General features: G+C 39.1%; 1 protein-coding gene across 6 annotated transcripts in view; it reads right to left on the bottom strand.

Moving 5' to 3' along the window:
• LOC132268283 (protein PARALOG OF AIPP2-like) overlaps window positions 1-23,833 on the bottom strand; it is a 64,423-nt gene that overhangs the window by 11,539 nt on the left and 29,051 nt on the right. For 5 of the 6 annotated variants that reach the window (XM_059769114.1, XM_059769111.1, XM_059769113.1 and 2 more), the window contains 7 exons: window positions 16,399-16,484; window positions 15,611-16,281; window positions 14,966-15,472; window positions 14,053-14,851; window positions 12,831-13,061; window positions 12,560-12,684; window positions 11,010-11,428 (listed from right to left, as the gene is read on the bottom strand). In XM_059769114.1, coding sequence (XP_059625097.1) covers window positions 11,010-11,428; window positions 12,560-12,684; window positions 12,831-13,061; window positions 14,053-14,851; window positions 14,966-15,472; window positions 15,611-16,281; window positions 16,399-16,484 — 2,838 coding nt within the window. The remainder of the gene's footprint in view (window positions 1-11,009; window positions 11,429-12,559; window positions 12,685-12,830; window positions 13,062-14,052; window positions 14,852-14,965; window positions 15,473-15,610; window positions 16,282-16,398; window positions 16,485-23,833) is intronic. The other variant, XM_059769112.1, reaches the window with a different exon arrangement.

A 23,833-nucleotide genomic window follows, 5' to 3' on the forward strand; every position in this document is an offset into this window, starting at 1 on the left:
GTGACCCAAATCAAATTACACCAAAACCGGAAGTCACCCCGGCCTATTCCACCATCGCCAATACACCACCACCCACCTGGCCACCTCCGCTGCCGCCACAGTCGCACCACCACAACCACCACTTCCCCTCTCTCTCTAAGCAAGTTCTCTCTCCACAATCTTGAAAGAATTCTTATGAGTCGGAAGAAAATTATGCAAAGTTATGGATATATTAATATGGATTTGGAGTTTAAGAAAAAATGAATTTGAGGTTTGCTACACGGTATTATTCTTCATCCAATTCCAACACTGGCCTTATTTTTTTTTTTCCTAGTAAACACTTGCACTATTTGCCTTCGCCTTATAGTTGAAGACTCCAATGTGGATCATTGTTTCAGCATGTTCCTCTCAATCTTGAATTTCGTGGACCAATGAAAAGATTTGTGGGTAGAAATTCACTCTTATTGAAAGTTTAAAACTAGCATTCCTATTCAACAAAGATCTTAGCAATTTCAATTTTAATGGGATTCTAATTTTCTAAACACAATAGCCATATATGTTCCTGTTTATCTCATTCAATCTACTGTCAATGTGGTTATACCTGAATTTTAGCTATATATGTTCTTTTATCTCATTCAATCTAATGTCCATGTGGTTACACCTGAATTTTAGAGGTATGATATATATATATATATACACACACACACACACACACACACATATATATAATTAAAGAATTTCTAGTTGCTTGGGTAGGAACTTGTAAACTACTTAAAATTAAAGCTGATGATTAACTACAACATGCTTTTGGATAGAGCATCCACCAGTTCTTGCACAACAGGTTGTAATAATTATGCAAATTGTGCTTCCATCAATTCTTCTTCCCCTCACACAACTCCATGTTTCTTATTAAATTCGCCGGAAAATGCACTGGATAGTGAGGACCAGAGCCACCAAGCCCCAGTGCCCCACCAAGACACTGATAAAGCAATTACTAATTTGTGAATGTTGGCAATTGACTGAAGTTGTCCAAGTATAAATTACATGATGTGAATGGTATTACTAGCTTAATATATGGTATCATGAATTTTATTGTTAGTCCGTCAATGTGAAAGTTATTATTTTTGCTACATATAAGGGTATTATTGTAAATGTGTAATTATTTAATGTTAGAAGGACTTCAGTCCTTTTGCCACCAAACGTACAAAATCACTTTTTGCACATAGAAGGACTTCTTAATGGTGATGTTAACCAAACAGCTTTTTGCTCTTAAATTCATTCTTACAAAGTAATCTTTGTAAGTCCTTTATAGTGAAAGGACTTTTAATATCAGGAAGCTCCTCCAAACACAACCCAAGTAACAGATTCAAGTAAATCAATACACACTAATCCTTCCATATGCATATGGATTCTCTAAATCAAATGCATTATAATGTGGACCACTATAAAGCTATAATCATGTAGACTTTGAGTATATAATATTACTACAAATATTTAGAATCAAATATTAGATGCATTTAATGCAAGTAATCAACCAAATATCCAGTAATATTAAACAATATGATTCATCGAGTAGGATTCATATGATATAAAGTACGTAAATGATTGTTTTTTTATTCTTTTTTATAATTTTTTTTTTGACAAGAATAAATTAGAAAGAGTTCAAGAGGGGAACGCATCCCAAAGAGTATACAAGGGCCAAAGCTAGAGAGAAGGTCCTAAAGACCCCGAGGAACCCAAAAGATCAACAAACTCCTCTATAGATATTCAATTTCTCCCTATCACCCAACTAAAAAGAGACCTAATAATAAGAAATTTCAAAGCCCCAATGGAAGATTCCACCCCATTAAAAGATCTTGTGTTCCGCTCCGTCCATAAGCACCACTAAACACAAAAATAAGGCTCGAGCAGTCGTAAGCCACGGGGCAATGCAAAAGAAGGTGACCCACAGACTCAACATTCCTCTTACACAAACATCACCAATTAACAGTAATCTGTCATCTATTTCTCACATTATTCAAGGTCAAAATCTTACCCCAAAAAATAGTCAAAACAAAGAAGGCCACCATAAGAGGAGCCATCGAGTGCCAAACCGTCTTCCAAGGAAAATTAGAACCATAGAAGTGAGAAAGGCAAAAGAACAAGGAACAGACCTTGAACCTTCCCTGAGGGGATGGCACCCAAAATAAGAATTTGGTGCCTCTACCATCCACCTCCTGTCTACACAAAAGATCTAGCAAACCAGAAACATCATCCACCTCCCAATCCTGGAAGGAACGCCTAAATTGCACATCCCGAGAGAGCCTACTGTTGTCAGGGGCTTATTTGTTATTATCTATATAATGTTGGGGCATATGTGTAATTTCGGAAACTTGTTATTATAAATAGAATGTGGTGGAAGGATGAAAGTATTCTTTCATTCTTTCTCTCTTTCCCCATCCCCCTCTCTTTTTCTCTCATCCTCTTTCTTCACTTTTTCTTCTTCTTCTTCTTATGCTTTACTTTTGATTTGATTATTTCTTAAAGAGGTGGTTCTCTACATATTTTGTTGCTACTTTTTGTTTCTGAGGATGGTATACCCAGAAACTATTCGATAAATGTCTGGCTCAGGGGTGACTTCGAAAGAAGCTGGGTCTTCTCCTAGTCTGACTCTAGTATTAGGCTGTAGTAGTGATCACCATCCAGGCCTTTGTATTATGACTGTTAGGCTGGATGAGACAAACTATATGGAGTGGGCTCAATCTGCTCGTATGCATATCACCGGTCGTGGGATGATCGACATATCGAAGGGACTATCACGTATCCCTCCAAGAGTGATCCTGAATTCAAAGAGTGGAGTGCAAATAATGCACTAGTTATGATGTGGTTGTTGTGGTCAATGCACCCACAGATCAGCAAAGGGTTTCTATTTGTTAAAACAACTAAAGAGTTATGGACGGTTGCAGAAGAGACATATTCCTCAGTTGGTAATTTTGCAAAACTATATGAACTCCAACAAAGAATTTCAAGATTCAAGCAGGAAGACCAAACTCTTGTTACATATTACCACTCTACGTGGTAAATGAGAAGAGTTAGATCATTACCAAGACTACATACCTGCGTGTGCAGCTGATGTTAAAGCATTTCATGCTATGGTAGAAAGGAATCGAATCTATGAGTTCTTGGGTGGTCTGCATCCAAGATACGAGCGCCAGGGTACAAGTGTTGGCAGGTATCCAGCCCCTACTTCTGTTAGAGATGTGTTTTCGTATATCCAAGCTGAGGAGAGTAGAATGAATGCTATGTCTGCACCTGAATACACTATGCCTGAGCTAGAAGCCCAATCCCAATCCCAATCCTCCAAAAGGAGGGAACAAGCCTAATCCTCCAAAAGGAGGGAAGCAAGATGACACGAGCAAGTTGAGGTGTGATCACTTTGGGCATACGTGCCACACTAGGGAAACATGCTGGAATCCACATGGTCGCCCTACTCTAGCTTCTTCTAATGCGAATGCTAGGCCAAGGCCTGGTCCATTTAGGGGGTTATCTACGGCATATACTGTAGAGTGTGAGACTGCTTCTACTTGTCATGCCTCCTCAGGGCCACCGAGTTTTATGTCCAGGGCTAAACTTGATGCTCTTCGACATCTACTAGCTCAAAATACCTCCATTGCCACCTCTAACTTCGCTCAGACAGGTACCTCTCATTCGACACATCAGGTTTCCACATTAACTGGTGGGCCACCCTGGATCATTGATTCAGGAACCACTGATAACATAACTGGTATGGCATCTGATTTTTCTTCGTACAGTTTATGCTCTGGTAAGGGTAAGGATAGAGTGACTGATGACACCTTCACCTCCATTGTGGAGGAAGGGCACTGTTTCTGCCTCTCCTAATCTTACCTTATTTTTTGTTTTTCATGGCCCAAAGTTTACCAATAACTTTCTTTCTGTCAGTCACATTTCAAAAGGCTTGAGTTGTAGTATAACCTTTTTCCCACTGTATGTTTCAGGACTTGGATATGAGGAAGACGATTGGAAGTGGACGTGAGGACAATGGCTTGCATTTGCTGAACGAGAGGCCAACTTTTTATTATGTTGCAAATCAATCTAGTGTTAGGAATAGTAATGTCAATAAAGATCTGTTAATAAGATCCCATAATAGACTAGGTCATTTACCTCTTCCTGTTTTGAAGCATGTGCTCCCTGGTTTGCTTTTGTCGAATCTTTTGAGTTAAATTGTGAAACATGCGTTCTTACCAAACAACGTCGTGTTTCTTATCCTACTAGTATTAATAAAAGTACAGCTCCTTTGCAGCTTGTTTTTCGTTACTTTGTTGTGTTTGTTGATGACTTTAGTCGATATACTTGGCTTTATCTTATGAAAACCAAAGATGAAGTTCATTCCATTTTTAAAACCTTTCATAAGATGATATGTACTCAGTTTGGTTGTCCCCTCAAAATCCTTCGATCTGGTAATGGAGGAGAGTTTATTTATGGTGGTCTTGCCTCCTTTTTTGTTGATAACAGGATTGTCCATCAAACTCCCCTTGTCGATACACCACAACCAAAACGCTGTAGCTAAAAGAAAACACCGTCATATTACGGAGCTGACCCATTCCCTTCTAATTGGGATGGGAGTGTCTAAAAGTTATTGGGCTGATGTAACCTTAACAGCTACATACTTATCAATCGCATGCCTTCTAAGGTTCTTGGCAATCAATCCCCCGTCTCTGTCTTACACCATCACACTACCTTGTTTACGGTCCTGCCACTCCGAAAGGGTATCGGTGTTATAACCGTATCACTCGTTGTCGCTTTGTCTCCATGGATGTTACATTCTTTGAGTCTGTTTCTGCCCTAATGATTTGCAGCACAGAAAGCAGCCAATTGTCTACACTAGGAGGGAAAAACAAGTTATTGACTCACCCCAGGACCAAAAAGTCTCCCTCGATCCAGGTAATTCCTCAGTTGACATTGATACTCCTGATTCTTTTCCCAATAGTATTCCTGCTGATCTTTATGTCCCTATTGCTTATCGTAAGTGTGTTTCTAGTTGTACAAAACATCCCATATCTCAGTTTGTATCCTATGATGCCTTATCTCCAACATATCGTGCTTTGAGAAGAATGGTACATGGGACATTGTTCCATTACCTAGGGGTAGGAAACCAGTAGGCTGTAAATGGGTCTACACAATAATGTATCATTCAGAAGGAACAATTGAGAGATATAAAGCCCGGTTAGTTGTAAAAGGCTTTACTCAGACCTATAGGATTGATTAACTGGAAACATTTGACCCAGTTGCCAAGATGAACTCTATATGTGTTCTTTCTTTAGCAGCTAATTTGAATTGGCATTTACATCAGCTAGATGTAAAGAATGCTTTCTTTCAGGGTGACTTAGAGGAAGAGGTGTATATGACTATGCCACTAGGATCTAAGCTTGCCAATGGTCAGAATTTAGTGTGCAAGCTAAATAAAGCCTTGAATGGGTTAAAGCAGTCGCCACGTGCTTGGTTTAAGAGGTTCAACATTGCTGTGAAAAGAGTAGGTACACACAGAGTCAGGCAGATCATACTCTCTTCATCAAGAAGCACCGGGGTTGCACCATTGCCCTTATTGTATATGTTGATGCTATTGTTATCACTAGAAATGATCCAGAAGAGATTCGTCGAATGAACTCATTATTGGGGATAGAGTTTGAGGTTTAAGACCTCGGATCATTGTGATACTTTCTTGGCATCGAGGTGTGCAGATCGAAGAAAAGGATGTTCATTTCTCAATGAAAATGTGTTAGATTTGTTGGCTGATATAGGCAGGCTTGGAGCTAGACCTATTGATATTCCCATTGAGTAAAACCATAGGCTTAATGATGTAGATGGAGACCCATTAGATGATGTGGGAAGATTTCAGCGATTGGTTGGGAGACTAATTTACCTCTCTCTCAAGCGCCCAGATATTGCCTATACTGTAAGTGTGATTAGTCAGCTTATGCATGCTCCACATACACCTCACCTTGAGGCATCTCATCATGTTCTTCGCTACCTCAAGGGTTTACCTGGTAAAGGAATATTGTTTGGCCATCATGGCCACTTGCGTGTTAAAGCCTACACCGATGCTGATTGCGCAGGGTCTGTAACAGATCGATGATCTACTTCAGGATATTGCACACTTGTTGGAGGTAGTCTTGATTCATGGCGAAGCAAGAAACAGTCTGTAGTAGGCAGTTCTAGTGCAGTAGCTAGTTCTAGTGCAGAGGCTGAGTTCAGATCCATGGCACATGGAGTTTGTGAGTTGTTAAGGCTACAAACGATGTTGGGTGAGTTGGGTTATCCTGTTCGCGAGTCAATGAAGTTGTATTGTGTCAACAAGGCTGCTATAAGCATTGCCCACAATCCAATTCAACATGACATGATAAAGCAAATTGAAGTCGATTGACACTTCATCAAGGAAAAGCTTCATCTTGGGCTGATTTGTACTCCATACGTCAACACATGATCAGGTTGCTTATATTTTTTGACTAAGGGTGTGAGCAAGACTTGCTTGCAAAATATATTAGTCAAGCTGGGCATGATAGATATCTTTGCACCAGCTTTAGGGGGAGTGTTGTCAGGGGCTTATTTGTTATTACCTATATAATGTTGGGGCTTATGTGTAATTTCTGAAACTTGTTACTATAAATATAATGTGGTGGAATGATGAAAGTATTCTTTCATTCTCTCTCTCTTTCCCCATCTCTCTCTCTTTTTCTCTCATCCTCTTTCTTTTCTTTTTCTTATTCTTCTTATACCTTACTTTTGATTTGATTATCTCTTAAAGTCAACACCTACCGCTATCAAGCCGATAACAGTGGGCAATCCTGGAAAGTCTTGGAAAAGAACAAGACAACGGGCGATCGCCACACCATAAATCCTCCCATAACCAAACGCTCTTGCCAACATGTGCTCTAAATCTGATGTGTTTAGAAAGTTCATCCCAGCCCTTCGAATGAACTTCCAAACGCTCACACCTCAAGCAATTCTAACCGGGTCAGAGGACCACCTGCCTCTCTCCTTCCCAAAACAGCATGCAATAACTCTCCTACAAAGACGATGTCGTTCGTTTCTGAATCTCCACAACAACTTGCCAAGAAAAGCCCTGCTGAAAGGGACCAACCTCTTAATACCAAGACCACCGAACTGAATCGGCCTACACACTTGCTCCCAGCGAACAAGATGATATTTGAACTCCCCCCGACCACCCCAAAGGACGTTCCGTTTAAGTCTTCCAATCCTTCCAGCTCTAGAGGAAGGAATCTGAAAGAGAGACTTGACAGCATACTCTTCATGAGAGTAACATTCCCGCCCTTTGAAAGATACTGCTTCTTCTGCCCATCCAATCTTCTCTCAAAACGCTCCATCACTAGATCCCAACCTCCCAACCTCCTCGACGGAGTACCCAAAGGCAAGCCCAAATAAGAGATAGGAAAGGAGCTCACCCCATACCCAAGAACTGCAGCAAGAGAAACAATATCATGAACCTCCCACACAAATATCATCGACAAACAATGGAGATCACCATCTGATGAACCAAATCTCTACCCAACAAAAACCCAAATTCACTGCCCTCCTCAATAATAATGAACAAAAACGGAGATAGAGGATCCCCATGTCCCAAGCCCCGCGAACTGCCAAAGAAACCCGTAGGGGACCCATTCACCTTTGACAGAGGAAATACAGGCCTCAATCTATCTCCTCCATCTCTCTCCAAATCACAACCTCCCTAATAGATACAACAGAAAGCTCCAACTAACATTATTATAGGCTTTCTCAATATCAAGTTTGCACAAAACTCTAGGGACACCACTACTCAGCCTAGAATCCACACACTCGCTGGCAATAAGAGCGGAATCTAAAATATGTTGGCCACCAACAAAAGCATTCTGGGACTCTGGAATAACACCATCCAAGACCTCCCTTAGTCTCAGAGCAAGGTCTTCAGCAATAAGCTCATAAATGCACCCCACAAGACTTACTGGTCTAAAGTTCTTAACATCGGGAGCTCCACCCTTCTTAGGAGTGACAGCAATGAAAGATGCGTTCAACGACTCTCGAACCGCCCACGGGAATGGAACTACTGAAAAGTGCCCATCAACTCACTCCTTACCACGTCCCAACTCTCCAACAAAAATCTAATGGTGAAACCATCTGGTCACCATTACAACTCTTCAACACCTTCAACATTTCCTCCTCATAAAAAAGGAATCTCAAGCCCCTCCCTATCCAACACTAAAATTGAGTCAAAATGAAGACCACCAAGCCTGGGTCTCCAACCGTAAGTCTCAGACTAGAGACTCTGATGGTAGGAAGCAATCCCCTTGCACACCTTCCCCCTACACAACTCCACCTCATCCACATAGATCCGCCCAATATGGTTGCCCCTCTTGTGGGCATTTGCAAGCCTATGAAAAAATTTGGCCTAGGCGCGCCTAAAAATGTTTTTCCATAAATTTGGCCTATTTTGCAAAAACATGATTTCAAAAAACCTTTGGGAGATATCTTTTGGAGGCCTCGATAACCAAAAACTTATGGCTTGCGCTATCTTGGCTATAATTAGGTCTTAAGGAATGAAAAGAATTCTAGAATATTTGACGATAAATATTCTCCGCTTTGTATCAGGAAATGTTTCAGTTTTTGTCTGGTCTTTGGGCATCCGTTGCAAAAGAATTCTAAGAAGTGCCTCTTTCATTGATTTTGGGGAATTAGAAAGTAGTTCCCTCTTCCTTGCACAGTACACATAGAAGCTGTCCCTAGCATTTGCAGGCTGTTGCCAAAAGGAAAATTCAGTTAATGTCATCCGAAGGAAATTTAGATTGACTCATAATACCAATATTTGTTTCGATAAGAAACAGTGTATATAAAAAATCATTCAAAAGGGGAACGCATCCCTCAAAAGCTACACAAGGCCAAATAGGGCCTCTAAACTCTCTCAAAGCCCAAAATATCGACAATCTCCCCCATGGAATTACAATTTTCCCTAGAAACCAACAAAAAAGAGTGCTAATAAAGGAGAACTTCAGCGCTCCAATAGGAGTCTCCTTTCCTTCAAAGGATCTCCTATTTCTTTCGAGCCACAGACACCACCAATCGCACAAAGGTGCCACCCTCCTAATATCACAGGTTTGGGTTCCCCACCGTACAACCTCTCCAAGCTTCCACCGAGCCTCTTGAGGACCTGGGCATAACCCACTGGACATCAAACAAAGCCAATAACAATCCCCTGCTGTCCCATGCCACTGGGCAATGCAAAAGAAGGTGATCAACCGTCTCCTCATCTCTCTTACATATGCAACACCAATTGACCACAATCTGTCTCTTCCTCCTCAGGTTATCCAGGGTCAGAATAATCACCACCAATGCTGTCCAGACAAAGAAAGCGACGTTGAGGGGGGCCTTTGAACGCCAAACAGCCTTCCACGGGAAGGGATCCCCTGGAACATCCGTGAGGCATCCGTAACTCATAACACCAATAATAGGACCAGTGGACTGCCACTAAAGCGGTACAGAACATGTCCAACAAAAAGGTCACAAAAACACCCTTGACTTCTAAACAGCTTCACCATAAAAAATTATTACAGCAACTGATCAATTTAAAACACAAATTAAATGTCAACCACATCAAGCTAACTGTTACTCATTGTTTTAACAGATCTTTTTGAGGCACACCTTGAGGTGAGGCACTATCCATTAAGCAGCCTCCTGGGAGGCATATGGATTGGGGACTACACTATTCCTAAGTCCTAATGCGCAAAATCTTCATGACTGCACACTATTCCTAAGGCACAAAAACGTACTTTTAGGTATCCATGTATGATGCAATGCAGTTTGCCCCAAACGAGCAGGGGATACGGCCCTCTTTGTCAACTCTTTGTCAAGCTTGTAGAGTTTTTGGATCTGATGAGGGTTTAGAGGCCCTATTTGGCCTTCTTTTGTTTTTGAGGGATGCGTTCCCCTTTTGAACGCCTTTTTATAAATTCTTACTTATCAAAAAAAAATATTTACTGTGCTCTAAAAAGGCTTTTTGTTAAATAAACGAATATGCATTGTGGTTAAAAAAGTCAACCACAATTCACAGCTTTTATAATGCTGGTTTTGCATTTTTTTATTTATCTTAAGAAAATCTCCTTGTTTAAAAAAATAAAATAAAAAATAGGCTCTACCACCTTTAATTGTGTGTTTTATCATATATGTGATTACATTACATATTATAACCATGTTTATAAGCCTAAGGTGCCCTTAATTTTCTTTAATGAAATTAAAAAGTTACAGATCTAAAATTTATTTTTTATTTGTTATTTTTTTCACTCACAGTAGCTACATAAGAAATTATATAGTTTTATGTTATAAATATTCAAAACTCGCAAGAATGGGCCCTTGGCATACAATTTTCCCTACACTCACACTTTCTATGACAATGCTGCTCCCTATAAGGAGAGCTAAATGTCTGGCATACAACTCTTCGATCGATGTTGGTTATTCAAGTTTGCACTAAAAGAGATATAAAAAACCAAAAAGAGCAGGGATCAAAGCATAACCAGGAACTGATTGAAAGGGGAACTCAGTCAAAGTGTTTTTTTTTTCTTTTTTTATGTCCTAAGCTACACAAACTCGTTACAAAATAGAGAGATAGTTAAGAATTACAATTGAGTTTTTGAAGGGGACAAAGAAAAGGAATTGCAGTTAAGTTTCATAACTTAACCTCTTAACCAAAATCAGACAGTGTCAATAGATAGTACAAAACAAATAATATGTGCATGCAATTCTAAAAAAGTTACTTATTGTAAAGAGAAACACCTGACACTGTAAACAACTCATACAAGCTTGTCCCCCAAGCAGAGGATTAAAATGGAATTAAGTGAAAAAATGTAGGAAAAACCACACATAAATACCTACATACATATATACACACATAAATATACAGATAGGTTAATATATATATGTAGAGAGAGAGAGATAACTAGTGCTTAGTCTGTCAAGCTATATGCATATGTAAAGGATGTTAAAATTACCAGTGAAATATTACTGTGGTTCATTCCTGGGCTCAACAATTCGCTGATTGTTTGAATCCTAGACAAGGAAGCAGAATCAAGTCTGCAATCTTGCTGCCCCACATTTGCCTGTGCACACTGACCCTTCAGGTTGAAGGAAGATACTTCGATAACACAATCCCCATTTGTTTCAGATGATAAGCATGATAATTCTCTCGAGGCAGGAGCCTTGGAGGCTAGAGCTACATCACAAGATTTTTCATGTGCAGAAAATTTCTTATCTATAGGCCCAAGTGAACATATGTTATCCGGCAAAGACATGATAGCGCTTGGAACATCTCTTGGGATAAAAAACTTGTTGGGAGAACCAGGCACACGCTGCGAGCAATTCACCCTCTTTGCTCTGAACACACCCCATAGAAAGAACATTGTATTCCAACCTGTGAATTATTAAATAATACAATTTAAATAAAACCAGAATTCTAGTGAAATAGTTCACATTATCAGCATAACACAAAAAAGAGGATGTTGTGCTAAAGTTTGGACAGGCAATATTTAAACTAAGTGACCCTAAGAATCACATCTGCATGCTCACACTTGCTTGAACAACCATAGCAATAACCCCTCAGTTAATGCTTGAAAAAGAAAAAAGACAAATGATAACTTGAGGCTATAACAAATAAAGTTTTTGTTATAGCTTATTAAAGCCCTTATATATAGCCCTCACATAAAATAGGAAGCTAAGATGATTACATCACATAAAATAAAGATTAATAGCTGCAAGCCTACAACAGTAAGGAATCATATGATACAAGTTGAAGCCATTACGAAAACACTACTCTCTATAGTGGGCCATACCTCAAAACTCACTTGAACAACCATAGCAATAACTCCTCAAGTTAATACTTGAAAAAGGAAAATTAAAGATAACTTGAGGCTCTAAGATAAAGATATAGTTTTTTTTTCCCCCTAAATGAGATGATTCCATTTAAGATAAAGCAATTTGTACAATGGAAGAAGTGAGGGACATACCCTCACATAAAGATATAGTTTTTTATATAACCTACTAAAGCCCTTGTATTTAGCCCTCATATGAAGTAGGAAGCTATGATGTAATGATCATATGAAATAAATATTAATGGCTGCAAACTACAGAGTCATATGAAGGCAATACTAACTGAAGGCTGAAAAGAACTAGGTCGAAGCTCTCAGAAGAGACTGTACATACTTTATTGGTATTGGCCTAGATAAAATGTAGAAAAAGGATTCGGGTAGCCAGCCCCAAGTAGTGGGGACAAGATCTTATTGAGTTGAAAGGCACCAGTTTCCATTTGGTTTCATGTTAGAAACATCTCAATTTTCAACAATAAAGGAAGCCAAAAAATGTGAAGCATTTATAGACGAGTTATAACAGTTTCAACTACAATCATTAAGAAAACATGCCTCACAGCTGGTGTTTTCCAGGAGCTTCACCTTGGGAAGAGCATCAAGCTGTGAGCCACTATAGTCTTAAATCTGTTCTTGCAACAAGTTTGTGCATATAGAGAGAGAATACCATGATTAATTCTTACGCTGGGATTTGTCAGGAAGATTGTTGGATGGGAATATCAGAAGTTCAACGTCATTGATGTTTCCTTTGAGAGCTAGATCACACTTCGCCATGCTCTCCAGTAAAATCTTATAGCTCTTCTCATAGCTGCATCATAAGCAACATTTGCCATTTACATAAAATAAATAAACTAAAATAAAATAAAAGGAAAAAAGAAAAAGGAAAAGGAAAAAGAAGAAAATATATAAATTAGGGAGCATAATTTAGATGGAGAAAGAGAGAGAACCATTTACCTCTCCATATCTTTAGCAAAAAAATAGAGTCCAATGTTATCTTCTTTAACACCTCTTTCCTGAAATTGTATTGGCCATATACTCATGCGAGGTACTTCATTCAACAGAACCTTGTGGGGAAACTTGTTCACCACTTCAAGAACCCTGTGTGATGCACAAGTTGATAAATGTGCTTGAATTCCATAACAAAACTCTGGCAGTTTACCACTTTTGTGAACCTCAAAACCCCCTCTGTATGGAAAAGGACAAAAGCTTATAAAAGCCAATATTCAAGATGGTCCAACATAAACTCACTTTGCAATTTTCAGGTGAGTCCAACAAAAGTAGGGGTGGCAAATAAGCCCAACCCGGCAGGTTACCACCCTACCCTGCCCCTAGTGGTGCAGGTATCTTAAAAGGAAAGTAGGCAGGTAAAAAATAATATTAGTCCGATCCGGGTTTGGGGCAGGGACAGGTGTTGCAGCCCCGTCCCAATTAAATAACAAAATTGTAGTTGTTTTGTTTTATATACCTAAAAGGCCCTTTCTTGTATATATCATTTTTAACTCTCATTTCCTTAGAGACCTAGGGTTTCTATTTTATTTAGCTGCCCCACAACCCCAATTCCACTCTCAGCCGACGGCCCTAATTTCCCAACTTCACTCTTGTTTCTCCTCTGATCCGTGTTCATCTGAGAGAGCCTTTTGATTGGCAATCATTTATGGCAAGTAACAATAACTTTTACAACAAGAAAATTGTTTACAGTCATCCCTTTTCTGCAAGCTCCCCTCCCCAGGGGCTAGTCACGATTACAGCAATCGACCTAACACCAGGAAGTTAGTCATGGTAATCTCTCTCTCTCTACATACATAGAAAGGTGTGTGTGTATATATATATATTTATCAAGGGTTTTCTTTTGCTTTATATGTGCTTTGGTTTATATTTACAGATCTCTATATATGTACTATATATAGGGTCGATGGGGTGAGACTGGACTATAAATTTCACTACTGGGGCGGGATTGGGACAAGGGGTATGAACCCATCCCGGGTTTGGTATGAGGATGGGATAAGGATTTGGTAATTGGAGCGGGGTAGGGTTTAGGGAAACCCATCTGAAATCTGAGCCGTTGCCATCCCTAAGCAAAAAAGGAAAGAAAAATGCAATGTCTCCGGAAAATAAAAATAAAAAATAAAAAAAAAGAAAATCAAGTTGAACATAGAAAAGGAAAAGGAGACCGTACTGCCAAATACATTGATGCTCCGGAATTGCTGACATCTTCAAAATACTAGAAATTACCGCTGAAACCTGACATGGCAAGTCAACTGTGCAAGGCTTTCCATCACTAGTATCTCTTGTTTTGGAACTAACAGCCTCAGTAGGGACCGCCGAGAACTGCTTCATGCTGTTAACTGTAGTCTTTTTACAAGAGTCAGCAGTAGAATTCCATAATAATGCTTGCCCTTCCTGTATCTCATCGGCAGTTCTCATGTTACCTGGGATCGATAATTTATTTTGAGAAGCTCTTTCACAATTGAAGTTTGTGCTTGACATGGACAAATCATCAGATTGGTAAGGATCTCTGTTCTTTCTGCCTATTCCAGGCTTTTTAAGCAAAGCCGCCTCAATTGCAGCTTTCAATTTATTACCTCCATGCATCAACTCTCCTGAATTTCTTGCAGTAGATGTATGAACAGCAAGTGGCCGAGGACTGTCAACTGTGCAAAATTGTGCAGAATGACCAATTTCTTTACATTTCTGACATGCAACACTTCTTCCACCAGTCATAATAGTCCTTAACCAACTAAGAGAATTTTCCTTTATTTTATCACCAAGATTCAGTGGTTCCTGGGGGCAAGGTAACTCATCTTGTAGACTTCTATTAACATTACAAAATGGTCTCTCAGCATTAAAAGAAATACTTGACGAGGGATCATCCTTAGGGCTGATCTGATTTGGCTTTTGTTCCAAAGAACTGCTAGATTCATTAGGCAATGAAGCTCCAATGCTGGGTGAGCATGAAGACTGCCTCTTGATTTCACCTGATGTGGGTTGACAGCAAAAGAAACCAACTATAACAAACAATAAGAAAGGCAAAAAAGAGATACAAAAAAAATAGATATGCCGCAGTACTAGGAAACATTGTAAAATCATACCTAAAGCAACTGGCATTTCTGAATCTAGACGAGCTAAGTGACTGGTTAATTTTGATGATGTAGTTAATTTACTGTCAGATTGCAAAGTCTTCAACTCATGATTGTTGCTTCCACAAGACACTGGATAAGTTTCACCATGAGAGGCAAGTTTTTGATCAACTCTTGTAGTAGAGACTGTAGCTGAATTAACAAATGGTCGTTCTGATCTGAATGAACTCTTCCTTTCAACTGAGTTCCAGTTTTTACCTTTTTTTAATCCTTTCAGATCCTGACCATGAGAAAATTTAGGGGACAGCATCTTGACTTTTAATTCAGAAGCATTTGGACGGCTTGAGTTTGCAGATTTGAAGGAGATAGATTTGCCCATCAATCTGGCGCTCCCCTTTTTCATATCAAGGGAAGCATGTTCTCTAGCTGATTTCTGCTTTTGAAGAACAACCTCATCCACAAGTTTAACTTTTGGTTTTGCATTTGAGGAACTGAATGAACTAGACTTCATAAAAATTCCTGCCAAAGAATCAGGAATAACAGCTTTTGATGATAAAACCATGAAAATCAAAGAAGAAATCACAATAAACAGTTCGCAGCTTCCACCTAACGACACTAAATATATTATGCAAAACCAGTAAATTTCAAGAACTTTACCTCGAGGTGTTTGGAGTAGTGGACCTATAGTAGGAGAGCATGCAGTTTCTGGAGTATCAAAAACTGAGGGAGGTCCAGAAGCGGATTGTTGGGCTAATTTCACTTTCTCCCTATCTAAGTTCTTGGATGAACAATCACGAGAAAGTGCAGCAATTCTGCTGGGACTGGACATCTTTGGTGATAATACAAATGGTTCAAGAGACTGCCTTTTTGCTGCTGAAGCAACTTCTATGTTGTCCGCATGTCTTTTACCAGAGGCTTTTGCACTGGAGACATCCTCAATAGTTTTATTTCCCTCAACATCAGAATCTTTTGTATCCAACTTCTTAAAGAGATTGGCATTTACAGTAATTACTTGATTTCTTTCATTTCCATCCACTTTTGCTGCTGAAGCGACTTCTATGTTGTCCGCATGTCTTTTAACAGAGGCTTTTGCACTGGAGATATCCTCAATAGTTTTATTTCCCTCAACATCAGAATCTTTTGTATCCAACTTCTTAAAGAGATTGGCATTAACAGTAATTACTTGTCCAGAAGATTGATTTCTTTCATTTCCATCCACTATAACAAATTTAACTTGCTTCTGGTTTTCAATTTTTTCATCAAACTTGCATTCTTCACACAGCCAATCACCTTCTGGTACTTTATCCAGTGTATCCCGCATGCAATAGCTGGGTAACATCAATAAAATTAATAATTATTTTGAACATAGATATATATTTCCATAGAATAGATAACTAATAAAAGAATCCAGTAGAAAAACACTAAACAGAACTCCACAAACATACATGTGTTCCGCACCATCACTACACGTACTACATACAGCAAGTAAATCCTCCCGACCTGCATCGCCACAAATGTCACATACTTTAACCTGTAGAGAGTAAAGTGATGGATTATATTCTAATAACCACAAAGGAATATGTAAGGAAGTGCCTGAAAAGTGCATGGAACCATTAAAAAGCGGTACTACTTGAACTAGAGCCAGGGCTGGCTTGACATAAGTTGAGGTATAAGGCATTAATTAGGAGTCTTTTAATATTTTATAAATTAAATAGTGAAAAGGATAAAAGAAGAAGGAAAGATGATAAAAAATGAGAAGTCCAGAAGAATTATCCTTTTCACTATTTATAAATTAAATAGTGAAAAGGATAAAAGAAGAAGGAAAGATGATATAAAATGAGAAGTCCAGAAGAATAAGAAAAAGCATGAGGAAAGGAAAAGTAAAGTAGATTATTCTTCAAAATTGAAATTTTATTAGACAACATGTATTTTTAATGTAGTATCGACATTGAATTGAGTTTATACCTTAAATCTAATATTTTTTATCAGTCCGCATAACAGGCGGTGAGAGTTTAAACGTACAATGTGGTTCACAAAGAAGACGGTGAGAGTTTAAACGTACAATATGGTTCACATAGAGAACTATAGTAAGATTTCTTTTACATGTGGGACTTTAGGCATTTACCGTAGTTGCCTAGTGGAATAGCCAGCCCTGACTAGAGCCACTAATAGAGAAAAAAATTAAAATAGGGCAAATCCAGTGCACAAGGCTCCTGCCATTGTGGGTCAGGGGAGGGTCAGATGTATGCAACCTTACCTCTGCATGCAGCAAGGTTGTTTCTGTAAAGGAGTCATGATTGATAGCAGATCCACACGCACCAAATCAGTCCAAATTTGACTCTTGTTTTACCCATGTGAATAATATGTGTATATAGGCCCTTAATTTATGCAATCATGGAACTCTACCTTTTATAGTTCCTCGATTGATGTATTCAATATGGAAATGTAACCAATGTACTCTATTTAAATACTGGTGAGGCATTCTAAGTATCTTCTTGACTACTATATTCTTTGTATGGTATCAGAGCCAGTTCCTTTCTTAACCATGGCCCAGAATTCCAGTAACAAGAATGTTGCCAGTGACACTGCCTCACTTTCTTTTCTCCTTCCTACACCCAACATCCAACATGTTCTCAATGTCAAGTTGAACAACACAAACTATCTGTTGTGGCGTACACAATTTCTGCCCCTCTTGAAAGGCTATGATCAGATCGGATTTGTTGATGGAACTTCCAAGTGCCCATCAGAATTTGTTCGAAACGAAGAAACCAAAAAAATCCAGATTAATCCTGACTTTATGGCGTGGCAGCGAAAAGACCAACTCCTCGTGAGTTGGATTATATCTTCTCTAACTGAAAGTGTTCTCACACATGTTGTTGGTTTGCAGTCATCCCATGAAATATGGATGCACTTGGAGCATACATTTGCTTCACATTCCAAAAATCGCATTATGCAATTATGTTACCAACTCCAAATTCTCAAGATAGGTAATGACTCCATTTCAGTATATTTCTTGAAGGCAAAAACAATTGCTGATAATCTTGCAGCAGCTTCTAAGCCAGCACTTGAAGAAGATCTGATTCTTCATATGCTACGTGGCTTGGGTCCTGAATATGGACCCTTTGTGACTTCTGTCACCACTCAAAAAGAACCACTAACCTTGGCTGATTTCCAAGGTATGCTGCTTAGTGAGGAAATCCGTCTCAATGAGATGAATGATGCACTTGAATTGCCTTATCACTCGGCAAACATAGCCATCACAAATCACTCCAGCAATGGTCGTGGTTATAACCAAAGAGGTCATGGTCGTGGACAAGGAAATCAAAATAGCGGTCGTGGTCGTGGACGCGGTCACAAACATTTCCAATTTACTGGATCCTCTTCAAATCAAAAGCCAACATGTCAGATTTGCAATCGATATGGTCATGCAGCTCTTCAATGTCGCTATCGTTTTGATCATACCATTCAAAATGAAACCAAGCCTCGAGTCAATGCGTTTCATGCAGCTGCTGCAGTTAATGATACTGCGTGGTATCCAGATTCAGGTGCTACAGATCATATCACAACAAATCTTTCAAATCTCTCACTCCATTCCGAGTATAATGGACCAGAATGTGTGAAGATTGGTGACGGTTCAGGTTTGCCAATAAAACACATTGGTTCTTCTAAAATTCCAATTCTTGGCAATAATCTAATTCTGAAAGATATTCTACATATGCCATCTATCACTCGCAACTTGTTATCTGCTTCTCGTTTTACTTGTGATAATACGTTACCTTTGAATTTCACCCAGATCATTTTTTTATTAAGGATCGAGTCACGGGGAGGCATCTACTCAAAGGTCTGGAATAAAGATGGTCTACAAGTTAGCAATAAATTGTCTGGCAGCTAATAAAGGTAGCCACAAAGCTTTTGTTGGTGAGCCACATTAGACCAATGGCACCAAAGACTAGGCCATCCTGCACTACGAATAGTTCGTATGGTTCTTGCTCGATCTGGAGTTCCAATTGTCAATAAAAGATCTGGTGGAATTTGTTCAGCATGCCAGCAAGGGAAGAGTCACAAATTGCCGTTTCATTTATCTACTTCAGTTAGTACTAAACCACTTGATCTGGTGTATTCCAACATTTGGGGTCCATCTCCTATATCTTCCTCAGATGGACATCGGTATTATGTTCATTTTGTAGATGATTATAGTACATTTATATGGATCTTTCCATTTTTTCAGAAGTCTGATGTTTTGATTGTGTTCAAGCATTTTAAATTGCTCGTTGAAAACTTGTTTGAAACAAAAATCAAGTGCTTTCAAAGTGACTGGGGTGGTGAATATCAAAAGGTGTCATCATTCTTGAATGATTGTGGTATTGAATACAGATTATCATGTCCACACACTCATGAACAAAATGGTGCAGCTGAACAACGTCATCGACACATTGTTGAAACTGGACTATCTTTAATGGCAAATACATCTGTTCCTCAAGTTTACTGGCATCATGCTTTTGAAACTGCAGTCTTCTTAATCAATCGGCTCCCCTCTTCAGCTAATAAAAATGAGTCTCCTATTTGTAAGCTATTCAAGACCAATCCAGATTATTCTCTTCTACGGGTTTTTGGATGTGCATGTTACCCGTGTTTACGACCTTACAACAAAAATAAATTGGAATTTCGTTCCTCAAAACATGTTTTTCTTGGCTACAATGCTAGGCATCGAAGATATAAATGCCTAAACCGCTCTAACAGCAAGCTTCTCATCTCACGTCATGTTGTTTTTTATGAGATTGTTTTCCCATTTGCAGTTCCATCTTCTCCAGCACCTTCGTCTCCTTCTACTTGTGTTACTCCTCCTATCCTCTTAACGCATCAAAAAATGGTCCCATCACAACCACAATTACCAAACAATTGACATTGATACATCACCTCAAATTATCACACCCACTAATCACTCACGTAATATTCCATCTTCCTTACCTACCTCAACTCCATCTACCATACAAGCTACCGACACCATAAGGCCCTTACATCCACCTACAACTTACCCCATAAACCCACATAACTCAACACATGAATCTAGTTCCTGTTCTGATAAATCTCCCGTAAATGTCTCCACTTCAAATCTTCCTACTGATATTTCTCAACATTCCCGAATCCACCCCATGACAACTAGATCCCAAGATGGAACTCGTCGACCTAGAGTTTTTTCACATACCAAACATCCTTTGCCCACTGCTTTTCTCACTGAAATCGCAGCCAGTGGAACTGAACCAACTTGTTTTACTGAAGCAAATAAATCAGAAAATTGGAGGACTGCAATGAGAGAGGAATTCAATGCACTTCTTCACAATGGGACATGGACTCGTATTCCACGGAAGTCTTCAATGAATGTCATTGGGTGCAAATGGATTTTCAAAATTAAACGTCATGCAGATGGTTCATTAGAACACTATAAAGCTCGTTTAGTTGCTGAAGGCTACAATCAGCAAGAAGGGTTACAGAGACTTTTAGTCCTGTTATCAAACCAACTACTATTCAGACAGTCATTTCCTTTGCCGTGTCTCATAATTGGGTTCTAAAACAACTCGATGTGCACAATGCATTTCTTCATGGCAACCTTCGAAAAGATGTCTACATGAGCCAACCTCCTGGGTTTGTTGATCCTCAATTTCCAGACTACATTTGCGAAAAACATTGTATGGATTGAAATAGGCTCCGCGTGCATGGTTTCATAGACTAAGTTCCTTCTTGATTTCCTATGGCTTTGTGGGATCCAAAACTGATACCTCATTGTTTATTTATCATACTGGATCCATCCTTATTTATGTCCTTGTTTATGTAGATGATACTCTCATCACAGGAAATCAAGAAGCACAGATATCACAACAAATCAAGACCCTTGGCTCTGAATTTGCTCTCAAAGATTTAGGCTCCTTACATTATTTTCTAGGCATTGAGGCTAATTATCATTCAGAAGGCTTGCTTCTCTCTCAGCGCAAATATATTCTGGCCTTGTTTCGAACCCGTAACCTCTAGGTCACAATGGAGCAATCTTGCCATTGCGTGCCCTCAGAGAAATCTAGCCAATAATAGACAATGAAAATTAAATCCACAACATCAGAACAGCAAATCCAATTGCTCCCCATAATTCAATCAATTCCAGGAATCACAACACAATTCAGAACTGAACATGAAACTCTGGTTTCATTTGGCTTCTTTACGGAAGATGTCCAGATCTACGATGTGAACAAAATTACCGGGGAAAAAAAAAAAAAAGAAGACGACTCATAACATCTGTGTCAGCTTTTGGTTTGAATATTGTTGTATAGTATTGTATGAGTTGTCACGTTGTACAGTATTGTATGAGTTGTCACACGTGTACAGTTAGTATTCTATGAGTTGTCACCTACCCCTCATTACCAAATATAGAATTAACATGTATAGGGTTTACTTGTTGTCCACTCACCTACTTCCGTAGCTTCTCCTATATATACACCATTGTATTATTGTATTACTGACTCAATAACATATATGTTTTCATATATTCTCTCTCTCTCTCTTTCAACATGGTATCAGAGCGGAAATCGATCCCTCTTTAAATTTTTTTATTTTTTTTTAGTCTTATTCAGACTGTCCGATCTTGATTCCATCTCGGCTTTCTCTCGGCATTCTCTTCTCGATGATCTCAGTTCTCATCTTGGCAATCTCTCTCGGATCCCTCCTCGACTCTCTCCTCAATAATTTCTCTCGGGTTCATCTCGGCGGGATCTCGGTTCTCTTATCTCGACTCCCGCTCGCTACTATATCTCATTTGTTCAGCAACTCTAGTGATGGATACTAAGGAATCCCAACAAGTCATTCTCTCCAAAGCCGAATATGATTCTCTTGTAAAGCGTGAGCGTGCAAATCAGCCCTCCTCCACTGCTACTATCGTTACTTCAAGTAATACGTGTCTTCATGCTTCATCTTCTACACCTTGGACCATTGATTCAAAGGCATCCAATTACTTGACAGGTAACCCATCTCTTCTTTCTGATATTTCTCATGTTTTCTCACCATCGGTTGTTACTATAGCGAATGGTGCCAAATCACCTGTTCATGGAATTGGTACCTTCCGCACTTCGGGTCTCACTTCTTCATTAGTTTTATATATCCTGTAATTTTCATTCAAATTTATTGTCAGTTTGCAAAATCATATCAGATTTAAATTGCTCAGTTACTTTTTCTCCTTCCCGTTGTGTCTTTCAGGATCTCAAGACGAAGAAGACGATTGGTAGGGGGTTTGACAAGGATGGTCTTTACTACTTCCAGCCAACTATTACTCCAACAACTCTACATTCCACCTCCTCTTCAGCTTATCAGTGGCATTACCGCCTTGGACATCCCTCTTCAAATAGTCTTCGAGCTTTGGTCCCTTCTTTAGTTGATTTTTCTAAGTTTAATTGTACTACTTGCAAACTTGGTAAAAATCGTGGGACTACTTTTAAGTCTCATTTTGATAATAAAAGTTTAAAATGTTTTGAGTTAGTATATTCGGATGTTTGGGGACCAGCTTGTACTACTAGTTTATTTGGTGCTCGTTATTTACTCATTTATTGTTGATTATTCACATTTAACTTGGGTTTATATTCTTAAAGATAGATTTCAAGTATTCTCTGTTTTTCAATCCTTTTATGTTGCAATTCAAAATCAGTTTGATGCAAAATTACTTGTTCTTAGAACTGACAATGCCCTTGAATATAAACTTAATGTTTTTCAAAAGTTTCTTGAGTCGAGGGGCATTATCCATCAAACATCTTGTGTTGATACCCCCACAACAAAATAGAGTTGCTAAACGGAAGAATGGCCCACTTCTAGCTATCGCTCGTGCCTTAATAATTCAAATGCATGTTCCAAAACATTTTTGGGCAGATGCAATTCTAGTTGCTACTTATCTTTTAAACCGCATGCCTTCTAGGGTCCTTCAACGAAAATCACCCTTCCAAATGATGTTTTCTGACAAAAACCCTTTTTCCATTCCTCCAAAGGTGTTTGGGTGTGTCTGTTTTGTTCATAATCTAAGTCCGGGACGAGACAAACTTGATCATCGTGCTCACAAATGTATTTTCTTAGGTTATTCTCGCACTCAAAAGGGATATATATGTTACAATCCAACTCTTCGTAAACAATCAATTTGTGTGTGCAGATGTAACTTTCTCTGAGGATGTTCCTTATTATTCCCAGGAAGGCAGTCGTTTGGAGGACTCTGTTTTCACGAGTCTGTTCTTACAACTCCAGTTTTTTATTCTGACATCCCACCAGCTCTTTGTCTCCATGCTTGTCGCCGAATAAGAGTAGTTAATCATGTTCCAACGACTGAAGTAGTAAACCCAGCCTTGCCACTTCCGCCAGTCGCTTCAACGCCTAGAGATTCTTCCATCTCTGCGGACTATGATCTTGATCAACCTATTGTTGTTCGGAAAGGTAAACGGTCTTTTACCAATCACCCTATCTCCAATTTTGTATCGTATAATAAATTGTCCTCCTCCTTTCAAGCTTTTCTTTGTCATTATCCTCTATTGCTCTTCCTAAGTCCTATAGGGAGGCACTTTCTTATCCTGGGTGGAGGAAAGCTATGGAAGAAGAAATAAACGCTTTAAAATTAAATCATACTTTGGGACCTTGTTCCTAAGCCTACTGATACTCAGGTTGTTGGTTGTCGTTGGGTTTTTACTATTAAACAGAAGCCTGGTGGTACTGTTGACAGTCTCAAAGCTCGACTTGTTGCTAAAGGCTACACTCAGACTTATGGCCTTGATTATACTAAGACGTTCTCTCCTGTGGCCAAACTGAATTATGTTCGTGTGATAATCTCTCATGCAGCTAATCTAGACTAGCCACTTCATCAAC

This window comes from Cornus florida, unplaced genomic scaffold (assembly GCF_030987335.1).
Source record: "Cornus florida cultivar Cherokee Brave unplaced genomic scaffold, ASM3098733v1 CherokeeBrave_3.0.0_Hap2_Chr08, whole genome shotgun sequence".
Classification (NCBI taxonomy): Eukaryota; Viridiplantae; Streptophyta; class Magnoliopsida; order Cornales; family Cornaceae; genus Cornus; species Cornus florida.